Below are 22,397 nucleotides of genomic sequence, written 5' to 3' on the forward strand. Positions count from 1 at the left end.
ATGACCAAATTGCATTCTACAAAGAAGTAAGTAGAAGTATAGATCAGGGTGTTGCAGTGGATATGATCTACTTTGATTTCGCCAAGGCATTTGATACGGTTCCTCACAATAGACTAAAATAAATTGGTCTAGATGAATATACTTGTTCTTGGGTAGAACATTGGCTTTAAGGGACACTATAGTCCCTTAAAGCCAATGTTCTACCCTAGAACAAGTATATTCATCAAGACCAATTTATTTTAGTCTATTGTGAGGAACCGTATCAAATGCCTTGGCGAAATCAAAGTAGATCATATCCACTGCAACACCCTGATCTATACTTCTACTTCTTTGTCTGGCAGTTTCACACTGCATTGTGGTTGCTAATTTCCTGTACATCTTTTGTTCCAGGAAGGAAAAATTATCTAATTTCTGTTCAATTGCATACTATGATAATAGCTCCGTCTCACATACCATATTTCACCGCATAATGGTCGCAGATTTTATGCCTATTTCTTCCCCTTAAAAATGGGGGTGCAACCATAATGCGATGTGCGACCATTATGCAAAAGTTTATGGCTTGTGACATTCCATGCGACCATTATGCACAGCTTTTATGAAAAAACTATACACGCAACCATTATGTGATGCTTTCTTTAACTTGTGTTTTGTTTTGGTTTTTATCCTTTATGTTTGTAATGTAGTGATACACAAAATATGATAGGTAACATTGGTGGAAGAATTCCAAAAGTGTGTCAATAAACATTACTTTACAGGATTTAGACATGCAAAATCAAAGTTCAAATTACAGCACTGATCTAAAACTTAAAGTCTCACATCAAAAATAGCAATGGTTAATAAAATCTCTGCTAAGCTACAAGTATGAATTTTAATTTTTTGCTCTTTATTAACACACAAGTGGTTAAGACATTTAACTTAACCTTGACTCAACTGCTCCATAAACAAATAGGAGACAACTTCAAGGTATGCCTGCAGCAGCTCAAACTTGGCAGTGCATCTCTGTGAAGCAACAAAGATTGATGCCATAGAGCTTGAATCTAGCCCTTAACATACCGATAAATAATATGATATACGTTTATGTAACCAGCATTATCATCAGGGAGTCAGTGACTGACATCAGGTGATGTTTTCTACTGTAATAGAGTTTGGCTCATTGGACTCCCAAAACTGAAAAGGATGACCTAGCCCCCTTCACACTCATCTTCAGTGACACTGCATTGAGGTCTGCAGTGCTTGGTGTCATGGAGGCGGGATGCATTTTCTTCCTCTGATATTTTGATATCGGAGGAGGAGAGTGTATCCTGTGTCCATGATGGCAAGGCACCATGGGTCACGGTGTTGTGCTGATGTTGGAGAGTGTGGAGGGGTTGGATATTAGCTCCATGGTATCATGACAGGTAAACCATACTGTGGGTCATGGGATCTCCAACCTTTTGATAAAACCAGTGACCTGATAGACAGTGGGCAGAAACATAGCAAAAAAAATGTCTAAAACTAATTATCTAAGATAATTTTTACCAAAAAAAAATACGTAACTAAACTTTAAACTATTAGTAAACTGTAATCTTGTAGGTGCAAATTTATGATGTATTTTCGTTTTTTCCATTTTTCTTCGTGACAGTTTAGCGAACATTTTTCTGGTTTGAAAAATAAAGTTAACACATTAGTTATTTATTTGTGCATTATAGTGCAAAAAATGGGTCGCAAGAGTATTCTGAGAACGAACAGCAACTAAAATAGCCTGCCCTTCGGTGGATCCCCGCTCAGAACTCAAGCTGGATTTTGCTCATCTTGTGCCATTACAGAGAGAACATATCTGAAGCATATCAGACTGGTCCCACCCATACGGGCAGTCCAGATCTGAAATGCCAGCAAGATCCCTCTGCACGAGAGATACAGCAAACCCAGACGATCGTGTCAGCCTTGGGCAAAAAACGGGGCGCAAGAGTATTCTGAAAACGGACAGCAACTGAAATAGCCTGCCCTTCGGTGGATCCAGTATTACACTTCAGAAAATTGACAACAGTGTTGTGACTTACAATATTTACTAATCTTCTGTGTCCGAAGATTCTGCGCCGGTTTCCTTATCAGACGTGCCATCCTCAGCACCACTCATGTCAGATGTGTTTACTTCGTTATCACTCTGCCACAGTGCGTCATCATCAGTTCCATCTAGGGCATTCGAAATTCCCGTCTTTTTGAAGCTTTTGACGATTGTATTGTGTGGTATAAGGTCTCAACTCTTAATTACCCACATAAATATCAGTTCCAAGGGCGGGTGCTTAATATTTCCAGCAGGCATCAATTGATGATCACCGCTCATCATCCACTCATTGTAGAAACTACGCAGGTGGTCTGTAAAAGGTTTGTTCACACATACATCAAGTGGCTGCAATATAGATATTAGCCACCAGGAATGACTACCTGGTCTGTCTTATTTGCATGGAGAAGTTGCTTCACTTCGTTCACAATGTGACTTCTGAAACTATCTAAAACATGCATAGCTGGCTGTTTCAGTAGTGCGCCCGGTCTATTGTTCCAAACACTTTTAATCCAGTCCACCATGAGTTCTAAGTCCATCCAACCCTTTGGTTGCACTTGTACATGAATTCCACTGGGAAATTGTATTCCCTTAGGCATTGTTTTCCTCTTAAACATTATGTAAGCCAGTAACTTCCCTCGATCAGCTGTAATGGCAAGCATTACTGTGCACCATAATATCTCATTGTCACTGGTTTTCATAGATATATTCGATGATCCTTTTAGAGCAATAGTGCTTTTGCGAGGCATATCGAAAAACACCGGAGTCTGATCAGCATTAGCGATTTGAGCATCTCGGAAGCATCTCGGGAGATGTAGCCCTGATGGCAAACCGGAAGTGACGTTTTGGCAGTACAGACCCGAAGTGACGAAACGGCAATCATAGCCGCAACTTGGAACAGCGGACAATTGCGTATCCTGGACTAGAGATTGGTGGACAAGAGAAGAGGCGGGAAAATGCATTATTCTTAAACCGGACATTGAGACATAAACTGTATACCAATTGAAAAAGCCGACATCAGTGGCGAAACGCGTCTTGGTACGGAAGGAGAGGAAGAGATTCGACTTTTACTGTATTTATTCTCTTTTTTTATTTTATTACTAATATTGTGTTTAATTTTAACTACTTTTTAGTGATAAATAAATACTTTGTGGACATACTTACCTCTCCCTTACATTTTGATCCGGTTGTGGGTAGTGTCACCCTTACAAATAGACACACATGCCAGCAATACTCAGAGCCAGTTAAAAATAGGCTCTCAAGAAGGTAAGCACCTCTTTTTTTTCTATATTTATTGCACTGTGCACCTTGGATTTAGAAAAATCTGCACCCAGAAGTATTTTTTTTCTTTCTTCCATTTTCTTCCTGGAGATCCATATTGGTCAAGAAGAAAGGGGAGGAATAGATTGTAAGAAAACGGTACTGCTGCCTACCTTAAAGGCACGGAGGCGAAAGTGTTTAGAGCCTATACCCATATAAAAGGTTTATATGTTTATCTTCACGAGTTTATCTTCACGTATTAGAAATCAATCACACTTTATCATACAATATTATTCTATGTGCATTTAGTTTTTTCTCATTTTTTACATATATACCCCCTGTCCCACCTTGAGGGGTAAGTCTAAGTTCATAATCTGAGCATGTTGGAATTATATCTATAGCGCTACACTCTTACTAAGTAGTGGGAAAGCTTTTCATACTGACCCACTCTTGGTCATTGTTTTTCTTTTTGTATTTGCATGTTATAGTTGGTTTGTTGGAGTACCCACTGAGTGTTTTTAGCAGCTAAACGGAATTCTTTTACTTTATCAATAAGCACCACTGATTTTCACACCTTTCTTGTGTTTCGATTTGAGAAAGTGAGTATGAAGTTTCCTGGCTTATGCCTAAAACAAATCGATGAAAGTGTTCAACCTTGTCAGTGTAATCAGGTGCCAATTTTTGGCATATTGTGGTTCTCCTTTGTATAGACAGATTGCGTCTTCGCATGAACCTCAGAATCCAGCCACGACTTGCTTTTAAACTGAGTTTTAAGAATGTTGTATTTGCGTATTTGCGTGCTTCCTCCCGTGCCTTCATTTGCAACATCTCCTATGATACACTGCAGCCATTGTTCCGCATTTCGTTCACATACACAAACACTTTATCAATTTGTGGAAACTTCCCTGTTTTAGGACCTCAAAACGCACGTCTAGATAGGTTTGTCTTTTTTAGCTTGGCCAATCTCGCACCAACTTTTCATTTACTGAAAACTATCTTTCTGCAGCTCTGTTTCCATACTGTTCAGCAAACACATGCAGCTTGAAGCCTGCACAATAGTTTTTATATTTACCTATCATCAGAGGATTATCTATCACTGACAGACTAACTGTACAGCTAGCACGGGAAGATGCAAGTCTCACCATTTCACATGCGCAAAGAATTCCACACTCGCATGCGACGATTACGTGATGAATTAGTTTGTGACCAGTTCTGAACGGAAATACAGGGGTGCAACGATTATGCAATGGCAACAAGTATGCAGTGAAATACAGTATGTCGTGTTTTATTTTACGTTACAGAACAATATTTTTGTTATGTTCATTACAGCCTCCGTGCTGTACTAGACTCATTCTTATCTTTTTGGGGAAAACAAAATGAGAAAATCGGGATAGTGAATAAACTCAAAATCTTCTGTATGAGAAGCTTTTGATATGACCTCGCAAGTGACCGGAGTGGGCGTGGAGATCAGCGCAGTATTTGAGGGTTTTAAACATTTTATTTTATTTTTACAGGTTTTGTGGGGGGAGGCAGGGGGCTATTAGTAATGTCCAATAGGGCGTTGTACATCAAAATTAGTTCAATGTCAAAAAGGGTTGGAGTTGGTTAAAGAGATGATCAACACAGCCTCTATTTATTTTATTATTAGCATTAATATAGCGCCAACATATTTTGGAAAAAGGGGTTATTTATAGGTGAAGAAAGTCCTGCTCATACAAGCTTACAATCTATGAGCATTTGAGGTAGAGGGATGTATATCGTTAGGTGTCTTGCCGGCAATCTGGTCTGATTGGTATTTCAACCTGGGTTTCCCAGTTTCAGAACTATATATGAGATGTCAGAAGTTAAAGCACCTTGATGTGATATCTACATCGTGGACTTGCAAATTTACCATGATTGCAAAAGGTGTTACACATCGCTTCAAGAATAAGGCACTGACCGTGCCAGTGATCTTAACAACTGACATATTCTACCTCTTATTGTATTGGTAATAGAGCAAGGAGTGCTTTGACAAAGACTGATGCTATTCTGGCACCTAAAGGAATTAAAATTCATTATTATTCATACAAATGTGAATTGCAATGGTAGGCTCTTGGCAGTGGAGAGCGATGTTTTTGTTTGCTTTTTTGGCACTTTAAAATTATTTTAAAACTGTACCCAAACACCATAAACCACTAGAATAACGCAAGTTTCTTTATTTTTTTAATTTATTTTTTTAAAACTATTTCATTCTATGCAGATAGGTTTAAAATTAATTACATTGGTGCTGCAATAAATTGGTTAATTGAAGCATTCACATAATGAGAAAGAAAAATATTAAAAATATATTTTACCCATCCCTGAGCATAGCTGTGCTGTTATGGTTTCACATGGCGTGGATTTAAATGTCTAAACATTTCAGGAGGTGAGTAAAATGCTTTCCCCAAAATTTACATTAAGATGCACAGGAGGATGGCTAGACATGACTAAGCTTTACTGTGGTTAAGCAGTTCACAAGACAGTCCTTTCAGTTTGAAGACTATTACTTTGTTGACAGTCAATATTTCAACAGAGTTCTGTCAGATTCCATCACCAATTTCAGATATGTCAGCTGGTGTGTGTATAGAACAGGCCTGCACAACCTGAACAGCCCACCAGATTTTTTTGAACTACAACGCCCATGATTCTTTGGATAAAACAGATAGACAACGCCTATGATTCATTTAATGAAACAGATAGCCAATGCCCATGTTTTTTTAATTTTCATGAAATAGATAGCCAGGGAATCTTGGCTGATAGCCAGGTGGTCATGGGATTTGTAGTTCAAAACATCTGGGGGGGCCGCAGGTTGTGCAGGCCTGGTATAGAAGTATTATTGGCTATTATTTAGCAAATGCTTACTGCTAAGTCTTTAAAGATTTGCTAGCAGCAAGAAGCATTGAGGAAGCTCTAGCTTACTAATTTTATGGAAGTTTTCTCGCAGGCAGCTCCCTTCCTATGGAATAGCCTGCCTACCCCCATCAGACTCTTCCCTAGTCTTCAATCATTTAAGAAGTGCCTCAAAACCCATCTCTTTAAGAAAGCTTATGGCCTCCCAGAGTAACCTCTGCCTTACATACCCGTCTCTCTCACTTGCTCTCTCGTAAAGGGGCAGCACTCTACTCTCTCCTCCAGCTCTGCTTCATTCCCACCATATTTGTTTGATATTTCCTGTCCTATAGACTCTAAGCTCGTTTGAGCAGGGTCCACTTCAACTTATTGTTCCAGTAAGTTTTCTTGTAATTGTCCTATTAAATCCTAGTTAAATCCCCTCTCTCATAATATTGAAAAGCGCTACGGAATCTGTTGACGCTATATAAATGGCAATAATAATAATAATAATAATATTGATAATATTGATTTAACTCTTCCAAGATATATCAACAAATATACTTTTGTTTAACTTGAACCTGTCACATGCATAGGCGTTAGGTGTACTTAAAGTGCACTTGTTATTTGTAAACGTATGAAAAACAGCTTCACCTTCAGGTAGGTGTAGGTTGAATATATACAGTTGTCATCAAAATTATTCAACCCCCCCCCCCACCCCCCCATTTAAAATCTGGTTTATTGTCAAAATTTACAGACTTTCAGCTGTTTGCAATGAACAAATCGAACAAAATAGCTAAACATAGCTAAACACAATGAATACGTCAAGTGGTTTCTCAAAATGCAACTGAAAATGAACCTTATAATGATTTCTCCAGTCTCAAAATGTTTCACCCTCCTGAAAAGAATCACTTACAAGGGCACAAATATGCAAAACAGATGTTGCCTCAAGCACACCTGATGCAACTAATCAAGGGCTTCATTAGTTGCACCATCGTGCTTGAGTTAGAACACATGAAACACTGTAACTAGCTAGGGGTTTGTTGGTTGTCACATTTGATTGCGTGTTAGAAAGTATGGTTCACAAAGTTAAAGGATTACTATAGGGTCAGGAACACAAACATGTATTCCTGAACCTATAGTGTTAAAACCACCAGCTCTGGAACTGGTGCTCTACAAAGTACAAAAGATGTTTGCAATGAACGGGTTAATTCATTTTGAGACTGGAAAAGGTGTTATAAGTTGCATTTTCAGTTGAATTTGAAGCATTTGTGTTGAGCTATTTCAATAGATTTTGTTTGATTTGTTCATTGCAAACAGCTGAAAGTCTGTACATTTTGACAATAAACTTGATTTTCAATGGGGGATGAATAATTTTGATTACAACTATACATTGTTCTGACAAGGGACACACCCGAGCACCATAACATTCCTTGGATAATGTAAGAAAGCCCCCTTATATCTAACTTTACATAAAGTCATATAACTACAGTAATTTTCAAAATGTGTCATTGAGAAGCTATGGTTCTCTTTGCTCATACATGTACTTGTACAAGATTTGAGAGGGTTTTCTGTAAGTTGTAGTTCTGCCAAGTGAACTACAGGTTTCAGAATCCCTTATTCTCCATAACCACAGGGAGTGCCCCCTTAAAACGGGGGCTTAGAAAAAATAAATTAGCTATGGGCAACTGGCAAAGTCTGGCCTAGTCCTAGGGGTCACAGATCTGTACTCCCAGACACATGCTGCCACATATGTTTGTACTCCCAGGCACACCTACAACTACAGGACACCGTACACCAACACAGCTGCACACTACTAAACACCTAATGCAACAAGAGGACATATAAGATGGACGTGTTCCCATCACACTCATAGTATTCACCTCTCATCCTTCCCAGGATCTGTAGTCACAGCCAAACTCTTAGTGGTAGATCCCCAGACTTTTAGCCTTCTCCACCTCAGCAAGTAAGGGTCCAGCTGTAGCCCTGATACAGAACAGGCTACCAGCAATCAGGGCTATACAGCGGTATGCCCCAAACTCTGACATACTGATACCGGAGAAACTGACGGAAGCCAAGCACAGAGAGATGGACACAGGTTTCTTCAGGAAGGAAGAGATTCTTTATTGGATCACCGATCGGGACTCAGAGGGACTAGCGTCACCAAAATACAGCAAAGTCTGAGTACTGAATACATAGAGTACATTCCTTATATAGCACTGTAGCTCCTCCCACAATTAACTACACCCACACATACCCTTAACCTATTTAATAAATAGAGTCTAAACTCATCCATCCGGTCTAACCACGTGGCTCATCTGATACAAAGGAGAGGGACGCGTAATTCCAGTTCTTACATTCCTGCACCTGGTCAGTACAGTGATAACAGTATCTTAGCTACGTGTAATTAACTAACTGATACTACAAACACATATACATACATATGCCTTGTGGCAATCTTAGCCTGCTAAACTTGTATTTTACTGGAATTACATCACATTCCCCCCTTTGATGCCTCTGATATTTCACAATTACTTGAGGCATCACTTAACCTTGGTTTGCATATACCTCAGGTTACCATGAACCAGACCAGACTTATCTTATGATGTGAATCTTTTAACACTCATCTTCCTGCATTGGTTCTCCTTGATCTAGAGCCTTATACTTATATATCGCCATTATCTGTGCAGCAGCCTTCCTCTCTGCTATACTTCCTATCAGGCTTTGCACAGACCTAACTACTAAGGGTATAAGACACGGTAGGAGTAGACACAACAGTAAAATCAGTAGGACTCCACCTACCACTGCCTTAAGCCCTCCAAACCACTCATACCAGCTACCAAACCAACTACTTGGATTGTACCCTTTCCATACCTGAGTAGGCACATGCACTAGTTTAACCATATGGCTAGTAAGCTCAGCTATTGCTTGCCCTTCGTCATCTATTTGAAGACAGCAATTGCTCAGGTTAAACTTCCCACATACACCTCCCTCTACTGCCAAAAGGTAATCCAAGGCTAATCTATTTTGGTACACTGCTGTCCTCATCCTGGTATTATGCTTCGCTAGAAGATTGAGTGCTTGTGAGGTCTCATTAGTAATAATCTCAACCACCGCCTGTAATCTTATAATACGGTTGAGCATATAAATTGGGGTTCTATAACCAAAGGTACCATCTTCTGCCCACGTGGCTGGCCCATAATAATCTATGATACGCTGGGGAGGCCATTCATTATCTTCCCAGGTGCCTATCTCTAAGGGTCCCCTTTTCTTCCTATGATTCACATCATACACTTTAACACCTAAAGTCTCACCTGTTTCAATCGGTAACAAGAAGAAGGATGGTTTGAGCATACCCAACACACATGCCCCTTCCCAGTCCTGTGGCAACTCCGAATAGGCTTTCTTACCACAGATCCAGTACAAATTTGCTGGGGCTCTCCAGGTAGATGTGATGGATAAATCAAACCACACATCCTTTAAACTGGCATATCTAGCAAACGGGTTAGATGGTTCTGAGACATTTGAAGCCGACCACCAAGTTGTATTTTTAGTATCATCATCATAAGCTTTTTGCCCTAGACAAGTTAATTCTCCTACAGAAGTATTATACATTATTCCTTTCCTTGCTATGCAAACATAACCTATGATGGAGGTCTTTAATCTCCACTCAGATTTACCTCTAACACTCAAGTGATAATCGGCTTGTGTAGATATTAGTTGGTCAACTGCCTCAGAACCGGACATTACCTCCTTTGCTTCCCAAGGCCATTGGTCTCCCATGTTAGTACCTCCACACACATAGCAGTTGGTAACATTAAGACTACCGGCAATACTTTCAGCTAGGTCAATGAACAGGTTTTTAGCGTTATGGGGGATCTTATTATCTATACTCATCTCTTCATAAAAGGAATGGTATACTTGATGAGTCTGGGAGGATACCGTATCAGTCTCTATTCCTATAAACAATAATGTCCCAGGATCTAAACCCGTCCCGTATATCTGAAACCCAAATAAATTTCCATACTTATCTAGGAACTTGTCGGGGTTATTAATAAGTATATGGACTGGGTTGCATTCCATAGACTTACAATAAGGGCTAGTCGGCAACTTAGTCACTATCATGTCTTTATCTACTGTCTGTCCCCAAGTCGCCCACCCCACACAAGACCAATATGGACAAAAGTTATAGTCTTTATTTGGGCATCTAGGACTCACATATTTATTTTTACTACTGGGACAAATATATTTATCATTAGACCCATACGTCCTCTCCCATCTAAGATCCCCACATACATTCCACGGTTTTCTACCACTTGATATCGCCTTACATGCATCAAATAGCAGAACACCCGAAGAATGTACGGATTCTAACACCGTCTTATTAATTAGGGTCCCCTGAGGATCTCCATTCCTGAGAGTCAACCAAATTGTACGAGGTTGATACTCTGGACTGAAGCACTTAGGTTCTCCTACTCCTAAATGGCACACACTATAGTCTATATTTAGGTATCTACATCTTGATACCTCTCCTTTACATTCGTATTGTGAATGCCAAATTAGGGTTTGGGAAATATGGTTACCTGTTCTCGTAGTCTTAATGCATACCTCACAGCTAGGAGTGTCGGTACCTCTACCTTCCTGAATATAAAAACACATATAAATAAACACAATCAAAAGCACATCTTTCGCCGTCATCCTCAGTCTTCGTCCGTGCGATGGAACCTCAGCTTCCAGGATGTGAGGGCTGCAGGGAATGGAGTTCTGCTCGTCTTCACAGGTGTCCCTTCGAGACTTTCCTGGCTTATACACTATGTGTTGGTAAGCGGACAGGCTTTATTATGGCCTTCTCACTCACACCTGTAACAATAAAATTTGTAATCCACAATAATTCCTCGTTACTCCGACTGAGTAGTGCGTTTCAACCGGATCTTGCAGGGATTCTCTGGATCTGCTGTAATTTGCCAAGAATCGACTGCTGCTGGTTTAACCCTGGAGTGATGTATCCACGGAGTTACTTCGGCTACTTTTATCGCTGTAGGGGTAGACAAAAGAACAACATAAGGACCTCTCCACTTGGGCCCTAACGGTACATTATTCCACTCTTTAATCCACACTTGGTCTCCTGGATGATAACTATGAACAGGGGGATAAATATTCACAGGTAATCTATCTTGTACCCATTTCTGTACCTCCTCCATAGTCTTACCCAACTCTACAACCTGCTGCCGGGTAATTCCTTCTCCCAACTGACTCAAGTCCCCCCTTAAGTTACCAAGTACGGGAGGTGGTCGCCCATACATGATTTCAAAAGGAGAGAGGCCCATCCTTCTGGTAGGGGTACTGCGGATTCGCAATAAAGCTATGGGTAAGAGAACGTTCCACTTAAGTTGGGTTTCCTGACACATTTTAGCCAACTGGTTCTTTATAGTTCTATTCATTCTCTCTACCTTACCAGAACTCTGGGGTCTATATGCAGTATGAAGCCTCCACTTTATACCAAGCATATGAGTCAGTTGTTGTAGGCACTGATGAACAAAAGCTGGACCATTGTCCGATCCTATAGAACAGGGTAGTCCATATCGGGGTATTATTTCTCGTAGCAGGAATCTTACAACTTCTCCTGCTTTCTCTGTACGAGTAGGACATGCTTCTACCCAGCCTGAATAGGTGCACACAATTACCAACAGGTAACGATGTCCACCCGATTTAGGCATTACTGTAAAGTCTATTTGTAGATCGGACATGGGGAGTCCCCCCATAAACTGGACTCCTGGTGGCTTTACTGGTCCTTGTCTTGCATTATTCTTAGCACACGTTACACATCTGCGTACAATGGCCTGAGTCAAGTTGGACAATCTTGGTATGTAGAAATGTTTCCTGAGAGATTCTTCAGTACTGTCTCTCCCAGAATGTGTCCCGTTGTGATAATTTTGGACAATTTCTACCGCTAGTGATGCTGGTATGACTATTCTTCCATCTTCTAGCTGATACCACTTGTTCTCCAAATACTTTCCCGGTTCAGTCTTTAACCACTCCTCTTCTTGAGCTGTATAAACTGGAGTCCATTGGGACAGTGGAGTTGGTATAAGAGCAGCTATATGCCCCACATACTCCTGTCTTCCTGATTCAGCAGCACGCTTAGCTGCACTATCTGCCATCCGATTTCCCTTGGTTACATCACCATCTCCTCTCAGATGCGCTCGACAATGTATGATACCGACTTCTTTCGGCTCCCACACTGCTTCCAATAGTTGTAGGATTTCAGCTGCGTACTTGATTTCTTTGCCTTCTGAATTCAGTAGTCCTCTTTCTTTATACAAAGCTCCGTGGGCATGAGTGGTTAAAAACGCATACTTAGAGTCCGTATAGATATTTACTCTTAAACCTTCAGCCAATTGTAACGCTCGTGTTAGTGCTATTAATTCTGCCTTTTGTGCTGATGTTCCTTTCGCCAGTGGCCGAGCTTCTATCACCTTGTCTATTGTTGTCACTGCATATCCTGCATAGCGGATCCCTTCTTTCACATAACTACTGCCGTCGGTGTAATATTGAACATCGGGGTTCTGGATGGGAAAATCACGAAGATCTGGTCTACTTGAAAATACTTCATCCATTACTTCCAAACAATCATGTTGACTTTCAGTAGGTTGCGGCAAAAGGGTAGCTGGATTTAAGGTGTTTATAGTCTCTAAATGCACTCTTGGGTTTTCACACAACATTGCTTGATACTTGGTCATACGGCTGTTACTAAACCAATGATTTCCTTTGTAATCCAACAACGTCTGTACTGCATGTGGGACTCGTACATAAAGTTCTTGACCCAGAGTGAGTTTATCGGCTTCAGCTACTAGCAGGGCGGCTGCAGCTACGGCTCTTAGACAAGGTGGAAGTCCGCTGGCCACTGCATCCAGTTGCTTAGACATGTAGGCAACAGGTCTTTGCCATGATCCCAAGTACTGTGTCAATACTCCCACAGCCATTCTTCTTTGCTCGTGTACATATAAGTAGAATGGTCGTGTGTGATCAGGTAGACCTAATGCTGGGGCACTCATCAAAGCCTTCTTCACATCTTCAAATGCCGTTTGCTGTTCTTGGGTCCATAAGAAGGGGTCGTGCTCTGTACCTTTGATGGCTGCGTACAGAGGTTTTGCCAGTATCGCATAGCTGGGAATCCATATCCTACAGAAGCCTGCTGCCCCCAAGAATTCTCGCACTTGTCTTCTATTCTTGGGTATTGGTATTTGGCAGACAGCTTCTTTTCTCTCTGGCCCCATAATCCTTTGACCTTCAGAGATATGGAATCCCAGATACTTGACAGTTGGCAAACACAACTGAGCCTTCTTCCTGGACACCTTGTATCCTGCCTTCCAGAGAATATGTAGTAGATCGTGCGTTGCTTGCTGACATTTTTCTTTTGTAACTGCTGCTATCAACAAGTCATCTACATATTGTAACAATACACATTCTCCTGGGATAGACTCGAAATCCAGTAGATCTTGACTTAGAGCTGAACCAAATAGGGTAGGTGAATTTTTAAACCCTTGGGGCAGTTTTGTCCAAGTCATTTGGCGTTTTGAGCCCGTTACAGCGTTCTCCCATTGGAAAGCGAAAATACATTGGCTTTCTGTGGCAATTCGGAGGCAAAAGAAGGCATCTTTGAGATCTAAGACTGTGAAGTAAGTAGCCCCGCCCGGAATTAAAGCAAGCAGGTTATATGGATTGGGTACAACTGGATGTATGCTAACAACCGCATCATTGACTGCTCTTAAGTCCTGTACAGGTCGATACTCATCTGTACCGGGCTTTTGAACAGGCAGCAATGGGGTGTTCCAGGGGGAAGTACAGAATTTTAGGATACCATACCGTATGAACTTATCCAGATAGGATTGGATGTTCTTCTTAGCCTTCTGCGGAATGTGATATTGTCTTAGGCTCACTGGATAAACCCCATGTTTCAGTTCAATTTTTATTGGTGGAATATTGCGGGCCAGTCCTGGTGGGTTGTTCTCTGCCCAAACTCCTGGTATGTTAAACAATGTCTCATCACTCCTAGGGTTTTGGCTAGTCAACACTGTATAAAGTCGCCACTCTTCTTCCTTTGGTACGGATAAAGTCATAATACCTGAAGGTCCATTAAACTTTAAGGATGTTGTTCCATTTGGTAGGAACGTAATCTGCGCTTGTAATTTTGATAGCATATCACGTCCCAGCAATTGGACTGGACATTCAGGCATATAAAGGAATTGGTGTTTTACTACGTGGCCTCCCAATGTACAGAGTCGACTTTTAAGAACCGGTTTTTCAGCACTTCTTCCAGTTGCTCCTATCACAGTAATAGTCCTTCCAGATGGAGGAGCAACTAGATTAGTCACCACTGAATGTTCAGCACCAGTGTCGATCATGAACGCACTCCTTTTCCCCCCTATTGATACATCGACCATAGGCTCCGCTCGACCAAGGGGGATGGAGCCCGGTCGGTATCAATAGTCCTCCATGACAGTGTCAGCCAATCCTACAAAGTCCCTACCTTCTCTATCGCGGGACCTTTGCGCTGCTGGAATATACCTGTCTTCCCTAACACTTCCTCTGTTCCCATTACTCCCTCTATAACCATTACTCCCTCCGGGGCCTCCTCTACCTCTCGCTCTACCTCTAAAGTTTCCGTAGCCTGCCCTGGGTTGGTCTCTCTCGTACTGCTCTCTTTGCGGACATTCGTTCCTCCAATGCCCTTCTTCCTTGCAATACGCGCATTGATCCCTACTCAAAGGCTCCCTACTCCATCTATTATTGCCTCTATCTGGGCCCCGTTTATCTACGCCTGCGATCGCTACCGCTAGCATATCAGCCTTTTTACGCATCTTGCGCTCTTCCTCTTTCTTACTTTCTGTATCCCTGTTCATATAGACCTTATTTGCTACCTCCATTAGTTGGGTGATGGACATACCTGCAAACCCTTCTAACTTTTGTAGCTTGCGCTTAATATCTCCGTATGCTTGGCTGACAAAGGCGGAGTTAACCATTCGGGAATTGTCTGCGTCTTCCGGATTAAAGGGGGTATACAAGCGGTATGCCTCCAATAATCGGTCATAAAAGACACTGGGCGCTTCATCGCTTTTCTGGATCACCTCAACTGTCTTCGACATGTTAATGGCTTTCTTTCCTCCGGCTTTCATGCCAGCAATTATAGCGTCTCTATAGGCTCTGAGTTGAACCATATCAGCACCATTTACGTTCCAATCGGGATCGGTGTTGGGATAGTGTGTCGCGGCCCATGCTGCTGGATTGGCTTGGTTCAAAGCACGGGCTCTATCCTCTAATGCTTTAATGGCTGCTTGATTTATTCTTGTCCTTTCCTCATTGTTAAATAAAGTCATTAGTAACTGCTGGCAATCAGCCCATGTCGGATTATGCGTCTGTACTATTGAGGTGAACAGATCAGTCATAGCTTGTGGTTTCTCAGTATACGAGGAATTATGGGTCTTCCAGTTTAAAAGATCGGTTGTGGTAAATGGGACATATACGAAGACTGGGTCAGCGTGTGCCATTTGACCTGCGGCATCGATATAAGCTGACCCGGGATTCAGACGAAGAGGCATCTGATAGTGCTTTAATTGTTGGGCACCAGTCAACTGTCGGGTTTGGATGGGGCTACGTAGAGAGGCGTCAGTCATGGGTTCCGGTCGGGGAGAGATAGGGTATGGGGATGTGGGAGGTCGGTTTTGGGAAAAGGTCGTAAATAAAACACTTCGAGCCGAGCTAGATGAAGCTTGACCGGAAGTCTGAAGTGGCGCCAAATCAGGATATTCGTTTCTAATGGGGGTGGATTCTGGTTCCGGAAGGGGAGATTTAGTACGAGGGGGGGTGGATCCTGTACTGGAGGAGGAAGCGGAAGTGGATGAGGGTAATGAGGGGAGGGGTGCAGGACTTCCTGCGTTTGCGTCACTTCTTCTTAACGGAAAGTAAGGGGGCGGCAAAGGGATCTCGGACTCAGGGGGCGTGTCCAAAATGGGCCTAACACCAGTCCTAGTGGACGAGCAAGTCCTAGCTACCATGAGGCGACACTGCTCCTCGTGGCATGTCTGGAGCCATTTTGGCGAGTCATTTACGGCCTGTCTCCAACAGTCAATATAAGGAAACTGGCCGTAAAGTTCAGGCCTACCCGATACAGCCACGTGTAAGCGCTGTACCAGAGTTGGATCCAAACTGCCACGTGGCGGCCATGCCGCAACCAAAGTAGGCCACTCCCTAGTACACAAAGTGACCAAACGTACAGGAGACATCTTTACCCCAAAATCACAAACTTTGAATCCCTTTTTAAAATTCTTAACCATACATCCTAAGGGATCCGGAATCGTTGACTGCGACGCACCCATACTTAACAATGGAACGTCGTCGACAACGAATACTATACACGCGTACTATTCAACAGTCACACCCGTTTCCTCTGGCAACAGCACCACGTGGTACGGTTACCAAGTGAAACGTACACAATAACAATAAACACTCAGGGAATTCCCGTACACACACAGCTGTTACACCAGTCACTATATAATCAATATTATGCCCTTTGGCGTAACTATACAGTCACCCACGCTATAATTCTCTATATACGAATTACCCGTCTATAACACACCCCAGTAACATCGTCTTTTACAAATAGCGGTTACAGTACGGTTAGCATAGGTCAAAGCACAAGTTAAGGTCACAATACAATTATTAGTGGTTATGGTGTTAAACATGCAATGGACGACAATGATTAGTACTTATTATATAATGTCAGTAAATATACAGGGTTATGGTACCGTGCACTATAATACAGCAACACACTATTAACACTCTCGCTAGACGGCTGAGCTCGCGCTATCTAACAAGATATACACTTTACTAAAACAATCGTTAACACATTTACAATTCCCAACTAAACTATTGGCCAGTACCTTGAATGGACTACCTAAAACTATATACACCCGTTTTGGTTAGCCACACTGCCCAATCACCACATATATAGCGAGCTAGAGAACCGAATTTACACAGGCGCCTCTTAGTCGCACTATCAAAAGTCTAGTGGGTTCCAAATTTACACGCCTTCCCACTTAGCCCAGATAGGATGAGAACTAGCGAACCGAATTTACACAGGCGCCGCTTAGTCTCCCGGTCCCTCCGACCTAGCGAACGTAATATACACCCTAGAACGCTAGTCTAGACAAGACACCGGTGTCCGGCTAGGGCTATTTACACCAGGACCCCGCCTGACTAACCAAATCAAACGGTCTGACTAAAGAGCGTTCGATCGAGCGGTGCGCCTTCGCTCCTTCCCTCCGACAGAGGGGGCAGATACACAGATTCAAAACCCCTTTGGGCCTACCGCACAATCGGTATACCCCTAGTGGGTCCTGCCGTCTAAAACAGCAGTTGTCTTACCTCCTCGTTCCTGAACCTGAGTTCACACTCATCGACGGGGACACCCCAGCACTTCTCACGTAGAGGCCGATGATCTCCTGGACAACAGACCAGTGGCGCCGAGACGAAGGGAGGTCCACGCAGAAGTTCAGGGGTGCAGCCGTAGAGAACGTGGGCAAAGATAGACCGTCTCACGCCTCTGCCTCTCAGCTACCGTTGAACGATGAGCTTCCCGGCCAATGCACCAAATGATACCGGAGAAACTGACGGAAGCCAAGCACAGAGAGATGGACACAGGTTTCTTCAGGAAGGAAGAGATTCTTTATTGGATCACCGATCGGGACTCAGAGGGACTAGCGTCACCAAAATACAGCAAAGTCTGAGTACTGAATACATAGAGTACATTCCTTATATAGCACTGTAGCTCCTCCCACAATTAACTACACCCACACATACCCTTAACCTATTTAATAAATAGAGTCTAAACTCATCCATCCGGTCTAACCACGTGGCTCATCTGATACAAAGGAGAGGGACGCGTAATTCCAGTTCTTACATTCCTGCACCTGGTCAGTACAGTGATAACAGTATCTTAGCTACGTGTAATTAACTAACTGATACTACAAACACATATACATACATATGCCTTGTGGCAATCTTAGCCTGCTAAACTTGTATTTTACTGGAATTACATCACAATACCTCTCTATTTTAAAAGAGAGGCCTGGTCAAACTAATATGGTTGTATGCGAGTCACATGAAAGTACTGTACTTTAAAAAAAAAAAAAAAAAAAAAAATTACATTAAGGTTGCTTCTTCTGCCCCTGTTTTGGTATTGGGAAAGTGGTAGAACAGCAACAAGCTGTGTTGTATTTTTCTACAATGCATTTTTTTTTTTTTTTTTTTACAATTCTTAATTTTATCTTACTTCTGTTGCCTACACCCCCTACAGCTGGCTCTCAGAAGAGTTAGAACAGTCATTTATTTTGTTTCAGCTGAATTTGCGTAGGGAGCACAGGTGAGAAATACATCAAGAGAACATATTAGGTGGACATGTTCCCATCAAGTCCCCCCCCCCCCCGGTCCTTAAGAAAGCATGGGGATATATGTGTATAAAAGACATGATGCATTGATGTGAACATGGTAGCAAGCAGGTGATATATCTGTATGAGGACATGTCTTCAAAGGTGCAGGTACAAACATGGGATCATGGTTGCAAAGGGAGGATAGGCACATAGAAGAAAAGGAACACAAATATGAATGAGAACATTCACCCAAAATACATGTATGGTACTTGATCATGCATGCAGAGGAACATGGCTGGAGACTTGATTAAGGAATAGATTGGAGCATAAATAGGAACAAGAGTGTGGTAGAACAATTAAGGATTTACATTTTTTATTTTTTAATTACAATTTTGCATTGTGGATGCAGAAACTATTGTGTTTATTCTCCAAAGAATGAATTGTCTGAAATTCAATGTAAATTCAAAGTGAATTTCATTTTTAGCCGAATTGAAAACATGACTGCGAGAATCTTTATTAAAAGGGTGAAATTTACTTTAAAGTCAACAATGTATAAAATATTTTTATAAATGCAACTTTAAAATGGGCATCTGCAGAATTTATGGTATTTGCAGCCTGAATGTGCAGAACTGTTTAACACAGTGTGCATGCATTTTTAAATTTTATTAGTTTGGGTAATTTTAAACATGGTGCCTTGCACTTAATGTATTATTGTTTTTTTTAATGTATGTGTATATTATATAGATACATATATATATATTCCAAATATATTTTTTTCTTTTTCTTCCTTCATTTTAGAATGGGTTCTTCAATTTTAGCTCTCGGTGTTTGTAACTCCTGCCTGAAAGGACGGTTGAATGGCTTTACAAGACCTAAAAACTGGAAGTGGGCTATTGATTTAGGAGCTTTAAGAACTATTTATAGTGAAACTGGAAAATGGGAGAAAGAATATGGACTAGAGACCAGAAAAAAAGTTGAAAATTGGTGGCGCCACAGAATAAAAGATAATTTCACTAAAATTAATGAAGTGGATGTAAGTATTGATGAACCATGTGCAATTCAAGTGATATACAGGAAATATAATATGCAAATTAAATTAAAGTATTATTATTATTATTTTTTATTGTTATTTTTGTTGTGCATAGATATAACAAACATCCTTGTAATGTCCCAACAACATAAGCAAGATTATTGTAAAACACAGCATAGCAGTCACGGGGCATTAGAAAGTTCTGCCCACTTTTTAAAGTAAGTACATGTATGGTAACAGATTAGACCTACAAGTCTAAACTTGAGGCTTAAACTAAGCTTCCCCATGTAGTTAAGCAAAACAGTTAGAAAACATACTTGGCAAATAAAAAAAGAAGAAAAACTGCTGAAATTGCTATCAATATCCCGTCCCTGCATCTGCAAAAAAAAAAAATCTAAATCAAAACAGATATAGAAAACGGGAGGAAAATAGGAAAAGATGGTGTCCACTAAGAGCATGAGAATATTTAAAGCGAAGGTAGGCCTATGCAATACTTGGATTTCCAGGTAAACTGACCCCTAGAATCGGGAACCACCAATAAAGTTGAAAGCTAGCCAAGAGTAGTGATTAGGCCAAGCTGAGGCAAGTCGCCCCTGCCCCAGGCTAGTGTAGTGGCCCGCATTTCTAGGCAACAGACCTGGTAGCTCTATGAGTCCCAAGTCCCTCCTTTACAGGGAGTAGCAGGAGGACCCAGTCTTGCATCCAATGCTTTGGGGTTATACCCCTGTTGGCCTTCAGCCCATGTGGGCTATCGGTATGAGGGACAGGAGCTAGAACAGGCATTAGTCCCGGGTGGGACCTCCCTCCAGATGCATCCCACTTTGCTTCTCACTCTCCAGGGGCAAACACGGTGTAGCTGCTAAGCGCTGCTCCAGTTTCATCAACAAGCATTCCAGGGTGCTTGCACCAGAGCTGTATTGACGCTTCTGTATCAATATATTCAAACATAAAACAATATATATACCAGTAAAGGAGGACCTTTTTGTGACACATTCAAATATATATTTTATAGAATCATATACTTAATAGGGTAGGTATCACACATCAATATGAGGTCCCTAAATTACAACACAGAAACACAACAAACATAGTGTAAATTATAAAAACATATGTAGTTGAAGGGTAGAGTTGAAATCTCAGTCACATGGCATAGAGTTGCATCAGGCTCTGTAATAAAGGCTCCAGGGTGCCACTTATGGCTACAGGATCCCGTTTTCCAAGAACAGGATACCGGACATTAGCTAATTCCACCACAGGTGTATTTATTAATGCAAGATAAAAAACAAACAAATAAACCATATAAAGAAAAATATTTAGATAAAAAACAAACTGGATCAATGTCAGGCCCTCCCGGTGTGTAGATAGCGCGGTCGCCATTTTGGTGAGTGTGAACAACATGACCAGAGGACAGACAGGAGCAGGGGTCGTGAGGAAACACAGCAAGTATTAGCTCCATGCAGACGTGGGAGATCGTACACTTCTCCCATCTTGCTTATAATCCAGTCCTCATGGCGTCATCAATAAAGCTCAGCAGACTGCACTGTTTAGATCCGGTCCAAAGCACCCGGTCTGGTAAAGACAATAAGTTAGGGTAGTTTTCCCAATACCCTTTCACCCTACCCTGCACACTACGAAAAACCATGACAGGAATCGATACACATGACCGGCCAGGGATCGATCCGGACATACCTGGGAGGTATGTCTTAATACTACTCCATTCTTGAGAGCCATATGCTCGCCCTCTGCCCCCTGGACACGCCTAGACACCACAGGAAGGACCACAATAGGAGACCATATGGTTCTTGGGAAAGGCCCAACGTCCTATTGGGGGGTGATAGGAGGAATTAGGGGTGAGAGGTCAAACAATTTAGGCAGCTTAATGGCCTCTGAATGTTCAATGTACATAGGCCGGGAAGGCTCCCGCCTGCCTGACGTTTCTACCTACCTAACACAATTGCGGCAGGTCTTCCTGCCTTATTACTGAGGCGGGCCTGCATACCCATAACTAAGTTTATTTCTGTCTTGCTTTGTATGCTTATTGTGAACTCTGTCATACCAACTGCTGCCACAGACCCAGGGGAACTATCGTACATTTGTTTGTTTTTTAGAGACCTTTTTATGTTGGTACCAGGGAGATCTGTGCATCTCGAATGATCTACTGTTATATTGCTATACCGTTTGTTTGAAACCTGCGCGTTTCTACGTAATTATTTTCTTAACTTTCTTTGAAACACTTGAAAATTCTAAATAAAAAGAGATTCTAAAAAAAAAAATAAGTTAGGGTAGTTTTATGCCAGCTAGAGGTGTCATTAGGTGCTCAGAAGCTATGGCAAGATGCTTACTTTCACTCCACTGAGTTAAACCCTGCCGTGCAGGACACTTCATTGGTTGAGAACATTTTCTAAGTGCCCTCCGCCAATCAGTGTGGCTCTGCAGAGCTGCACTTAGCTCAATGGAAGGAACTTCTAGGAGCAGCAAGCAAGCTCCCTACAGGATCCAGGTAAATTGTCAATCCATTCTTAAATGTTTTAACTACGTAGTAACTGGATATAAAGGTCAGAGGTAAAGGACTGATCCTTAAAAATAGTTATGTTTGAGTTTGTTATTATAGGTTATCTTCTAAAGGAAAGAAAACGATTTCCTCTGAAGATGCAAATGCAGCTTGTTACTTAATCAGTGTTGTTCAGTATTTTCAAGTATTTGTAGTTAACCATTCCTTGAAACGGTACAGTTGATGAGATACAATTGAGTCCTGATATGAACTCCACGGCTGCACAATACCTAAGCAGCA

General features: G+C 41.7%; 1 protein-coding gene across 1 annotated transcript in view; it reads left to right on the forward strand.

The window, feature by feature from the left end:
- Positions 1-22,397, forward strand: part of LARS2 (leucyl-tRNA synthetase 2, mitochondrial) — a 270,655-nt gene that overhangs the window by 27,585 nt on the left and 220,673 nt on the right. The window contains exon 2 of the mRNA XM_063452103.1: positions 19,375-19,609. Coding sequence (XP_063308173.1) covers positions 19,376-19,609 — 234 coding nt within the window. The 5' untranslated portion in view covers position 19,375. The remainder of the gene's footprint in view (positions 1-19,374; positions 19,610-22,397) is intronic.

Source organism: Pelobates fuscus, chromosome 4, assembly GCF_036172605.1.
Source record: "Pelobates fuscus isolate aPelFus1 chromosome 4, aPelFus1.pri, whole genome shotgun sequence".
Classification (NCBI taxonomy): Eukaryota; Metazoa; Chordata; class Amphibia; order Anura; family Pelobatidae; genus Pelobates; species Pelobates fuscus.